Source organism: Anas acuta, chromosome 8 (genome assembly GCF_963932015.1).
Source record: "Anas acuta chromosome 8, bAnaAcu1.1, whole genome shotgun sequence".
NCBI classification, from domain to species: domain Eukaryota; kingdom Metazoa; phylum Chordata; class Aves; order Anseriformes; family Anatidae; genus Anas; species Anas acuta.
Window position 1 is genome coordinate 26,410,085 of NC_088986.1, and position 5,296 is coordinate 26,415,380.

The 5,296-nt window shown below is 52.8% G+C and overlaps 1 protein-coding gene across 2 annotated transcripts; it reads left to right on the plus strand.

The window, feature by feature from the left end:
* Window positions 1-839: 839 nt before the first annotated feature.
* On the plus strand, window positions 840-3,630 carry LOC137860718 (maestro heat-like repeat family member 5). Of its 2 annotated transcripts, XM_068691304.1 has the most exons (6): window positions 840-953; window positions 1,121-1,279; window positions 1,583-1,684; window positions 1,813-1,909; window positions 2,059-2,118; window positions 2,428-3,630. In XM_068691304.1, exons 1-6 carry the CDS (start codon window positions 873-875, stop codon window positions 2,622-2,624), a joined length of 696 nt encoding a protein of 231 aa, XP_068547405.1. In that variant the 5' UTR covers window positions 840-872; the 3' UTR covers window positions 2,625-3,630. The 2 variants fall into 2 exon arrangements, with proteins under 2 accessions (XP_068547405.1, XP_068547404.1); XM_068691303.1 differs by lacking the exon at window positions 840-953 and having other exon boundaries at window positions 962-1,279.
* The last annotated feature ends 1,666 nt before the right edge of the window (window positions 3,631-5,296 follow it).

The window sequence follows — 5,296 nt, forward strand, 5'->3', positions numbered from 1 at the left end:
CGCTGTACTTTGGCCAAACAGCAGACAGACAACACCTAGCGGTACCCCATAACTACCTGGGAGGGCTGTCTGACTGACAGGGACATAGTAAGGCAGGAAAAAACTCCGAAAAAAATAACAACTTAATAATTTCTTAGCCTCAGTCCAAAAAAAAAAAAAAAAAGTTGTAGTAACTCTGTAAGTAATGTTATCTTGATTGATAGAGTATTAGTCTGTTTTCCTGGAAGAAAAAAGACCACCTGGTGCCGGGCACTACCAGGAGGTACACTTAAATAAGTAGCAAGAAAATGCAATCAGTTATACATTAATTACCCACTTTCATAAAAAAAAATAAAATAAAATAAAAAAATAAAAAAATAAAAAAATAAAAAAATCCCATTTCTTCCTTAAGTAGTTCACCCTATTTCTCTACAATGAAGCTACACTAACAACCAAGTCTTTCTACTATTGCAAAAGTGCTTGAACAGGAGTGGTTTGGAGGCGATAAAGGTGAAACTAAATTTTCTTTTTGAAAAGTTCATTACTGTTTACAAACAAAACCTGTATATACATTCATAACAGACCTCCGGTGACCATCCTGAGGATTAGGAAATCTTCTCAGCAGAAGCTTTTATGTAAACTAAAAGGGGGGAGCTTCAGGGCTTCTTTTCAGAGACTCATCTGCCACCTTTTTTTTTTATTCCTTTTGCGCAAAAGGTGTCCTTTACAAAGATCTTAACTTAGTATAATAACGTAAAAATTACAAGGTGTCATGGTTCTGCTCAAGTGGGCAGCCGAGCTCCACCACAGCTGCTCTCTCACTCCCCCTCCTCAAAGAGGAATGGGGAGAAAATGGGGACGTGGCTGGAAATGCGCTGTTTGTGCTCAAAAACATGCTCAAGGAGATGACCATCAGCAAGGCCAACCCCACCGCTCTGCAGCTGGCAGAGAGGCTGCCAGCGTTCTTTGACAGTGTAAGGCTGAGGGCACAGGGCCCAGCGGGGGTCTCTGAGGGCCGGTGCCTTTCCTGATGGATGTTGGGTGCTGTCAGGAAGCATTGTGCCCTGTGAATTTTCACACCCTTGCCCAGGTGGGCCTGGAGCAGCTGGTGCTGAGGTCTTCGCTTCTTCCTTCCCACCAGGAATCCAGCTCCACGCAGCTGCAATCCATCCACTTCTTCAGAGATGTGATGAGCCGCCTTTTTGCAGCAAGGGAGAAAAAGCAGCTGAAGACACACGTGCGCCAGAGCGTGATCCCGCTGTTCTTCCACTTGCACGACGAGAACCAGCAAGTGGCCGAGGTTGGCTTCTCTGCCCAGCGTGGGCATTTGGGGAGGGCAATGCTGACACCCCAGGGTGGGACTGAGCACCCGCAGGAGGGACGGAGCCGTGGGCTCTGCTGCCATCCCTGCTCCCTGCATCCAGCCCCAGCTCCCTCGGGCACTACACTGCAGAGCAGACGCCTGCTCCCTGTGGTCAGCCTGCCCCACACAGCGCCCTGGGCCGTGCAGAGGCGTGCAGCCCCTGCAGCCTCGCCAAGGGGCTGGGGACACAGGTCCCCTGAGAGCTGGGGGTGCCACTTCAAAGTCTCTGCTGCTCTTCAGGCCGCAGAGGAAACCCTTCTCGATGCTGCCAAATTCCTGCAGAGGACACAGCTCGTGGACCTGCTGGAGGGAAAGCAAACATGGAGACTCGGCAAGTGCCTGGTAAGGACAGCTCTGAAGGCCCCGACCCAGACTGGACAAGCCCACAGCGCCCCAGGGCATGGGGCAGGCAGCTGTCCGAGGGGGAGGCTCTGCACCAGCCCCATGCCCTTGCGCTCTCTCTTGTGCAGCTGGAGGACAACAGCCTGGGTGAGCACCTGCGCCAGAGCCTGCCGTACCTGCAGAGCCCGCAGGAGCCCTTGCGATTGGAGGCTGTCAGGTTCATCGGTGAGCCCGAGCCCCGGGGTCCCTCTGTGCCCGAGGGAAGGAGGAGGAGGTGGCCCGGCCAGCAGGGCCAGCGGGGGGTAGATGGGGAAGGGGTGCTGCTGGGAAGGGCTGGCGGGCAGAGTTTGTGACAGGCTGTGTGTACTACCTAGGGCTCATTGCACGGCAAGTGAGGGATTGGCGTGAGGAGGAGCTCCCCATCATCTATGAAGGTAAGTGAGGGCAGCGGGTTATCGGCGGATTGCCCCCTGCTCCTGCCTGGCCACAGGAAGAGCTGGGTGGCGCTGGCCACAGCAGGAGCTGGTAGAATCATAAAACCAGAGTCACAGAATGCTTTGGGTTGGAAGGGAGCTGTAACGTCATCGAGCTCCAACCCATCTGCCTGGTCAGGGATGCCTCGCGCTAGACCAGGGTGCTGAAAGCCCTGTCCAACCTTGCTTGAATACTTCCAGGGATGGGGCCCTTCCCGGGGTCCCCGCAAACACAGGCTCTGACCTTGCCTCCGCTCCTCTCTCTCACAGCCATTCAAGGCATGACGGACGACGTCAGTTCCTCTGTCTCTTCGCTCGCAACTGAGACCCTCTTCATTATACGAGCTGCAATGAGGTTGCCACGCAGTGTACCTGGATTACGAGGGCTGAGCTACCGGCTCTGGAAGGCGCGGAAGAAGTGCTCTGCACTGGCCTCCCTGTGCTGCTGTTGCTGTGCACAGGGATGATGGCAGGCATCCTGTGTGCTGGGGCCACCCAAAAGCGTGTGGAAGGCTGGGTGTCCCCTGGACTCTCCCAGCATGTGTCACACCTCCAGCCTTCAGGACCTTCTGCCCCCTTCGCTTGCTCCCAGGTCTGCTTGGCCTTCCCCAGACAAGCAGTCCGTCTTCTTCCCCTCATCTGCGTGTCTTTCCTTTGCGGCAATAAAATCGTGGAAGACTTGGGCCCTGAAGTGACTGGGAACCTCCAGCGAATGGCTGGCTGTGGAGTAATTGCTGGGGGTGACTTAATGAGACTAAACATCTTGCCCCGGTTACGCCTGGGGAAGGAGTTCAAGCATATCGGTATCTCAACGGTGTGCTCATTGGTGGCCCCGGCGTCTTTTGTCTCTGTGGTGGGGCAGACTCAAAAGGATATAGTTGCCCGTCTTGACAGCTGAGGGCTCCAAGCTCCAGCAGAAAAGATAAAAATCCCAGGCCGCCATGCCACCCACGGGCTCTCACCTCACACGTGGCAGCACGGACCCAAAGGTCCCACTCGCCCCAAGCAAACTTTCCCGAAGTTTCAAGGATGCCGAGAAGCCCTACTTTACCTGGGAAAAGGGCCATTTGTAGTCCGTCCAGCTTCACAGGGGGGTGTCAGAACGATAAACCAAGAGCCAACCATTCTGCCAGGGCCCTCCAAAGCGCTCAAGTGACCGGTAACTGCCGGAACCCCACCCCTGCCGCAGGGGTGCAAACGGAATCCCTTAGAAAATGGTATGTGCAACGAGCTCCCTATGGGCATGCCCATCAAATAGAGGAGGGCACACCTCAAATTCTTCCCATGCGCTAACCAGTAGAGGTTAAGCCAGATGAGAAGCCCCCTTCCTGCCCCGGTGAACATGCTCCTCCCCAGTTTGAGCCCGATTTCAGCAGCGTGGGGTTCACTGAGGCAGCCCCAAGAAGGAGAAGCGTGGAAGTATCAAGCCGTAGCATTACTGCCCTGGTTCAGCTCGAGTGGGCAGCCAAGCTCCACCACAGCCGCTCTCTCACTCCCCTTCCTCAAAGAGGAATGGGGAGAAAATACGTGAAAAGGGCTCAAAGGTTGAGATAAGGACAAGGTGATCACGCAGTAGTTACCATAACGGGCTAAACAGACTCGGCATAGGGAGATAGTAAGATTTGTTGTTTATTACTAACAAGCTAGAGAAGTGAGAAACAAAAGGAAAGAAACCAAAAGCACCTTCCTCCCCATCCACCCTCTTCCACCTCCTCCCCCCGAGCGGCGCAGGGGAACAGGGGAATGGGGGTTATGGTCAGTCTACAGCGCTTCTTCTCTGCCGCTCCTTCTTGGTCACTCTCGTCCCCTGTGCTGTGGGGTCCCACCCACGGGATGCCATCCTTCATGAACTGATCCGGCGTGGGCTTCCCACAGGCAGCAGCTCCTCCAGAACTGCTCCAGATATGGGTCCGTACCATGGGGTCCATCCCTCAGGAGAAAACTGCTCCAACCTGGGTCCACCCAGGTCTCCTCTCCACGGGCTACAGGTCCGGCCTGGAATCTGCTCCGGCAGGGGTCTTCCACAGGCAGCAGCCTCCGTCAGTGCAGGGCCACCTGCTCCACCATGGGCCTCACCACAGGCCGCAGGGGACTTCTGCTCCGGCGCCTGGAGCACCTCTCCCCCTCCTTCTGCACTGACCTTGGCGCCTGCAAGGCTGTTCCTCATTCCTCTCACTCTCCCAGCTGCTGTGTGGCGCAGCGTTTTTTTCCCTGTCTTAAATATGCTCTCACAGAGGCGCAAAACAACATCGCTTATTGGCTCGGCTCTGGTCAGCAGTGGGGCCCTTACCAAACATGGGGCAGCTTCTAGATCCTTCTCACAGAAAACACCCCTATGGCCCCCTGCTACCAAAACCTTGCCACGTAAACCCACTACACAAGGAGAATGTTTCTTAGGAAGTCTGAAGTGATCACTTAGAAATATTAGAACAAGATGAACGGTATCTTCTCCATTTATGCTTTAAGACAAAAGACTACTGGTTTTGAAAAAAAAAGGCTTACACAAAATAGTTTAATTAGGCACTACTTCTGTTACAACCCAGTATTTTGTATTTCAAAATAATGATGTGATTAAGGAGACATTGGGGAGGCAAGGACAATCCCCAGATAAGGAAGCGGCAGACAGACAGAGAAACAGATGTAAGGACTATAAATCTCGAAACAGAACATTGGAATTCATGATAAAGATACAACAAACAGAAGAATCAGCAAAAGCCAGCTCTTGCAATTAAGAAATGTGCCAACTCAGCAGAATCCTGACCAAAGGTGAAAAGTACACTGTGAGGAAGACTTGGGGTCTTCCTCCCAAAGACCACTGCCCACGTCCTGAAGACCCCTGCCCACAATTCTTGGGAGGCTCTACGCAGGCACAAGGTGCCAAAAGGCTAATTAGCATGAGAAGTGAGGGAAGGTGGGGATAGGTGATGAATATGTATAGGCCCTTGTAGAATATTGATTGTATAAATTCAAGACTGCTTTCCGCTTTGTGCATGCACGATAGGTGGAGAGATCCCCCATGCATCCAGAGCTGCAATAAAGAATATACCACTTAAAGGAATTTTGGCTTCGATCGTAGAATCAATGTAAAAATTAGACTCCTTAAAAAATGAATATGTAAATTCCTTTTAAAAAGGCAATA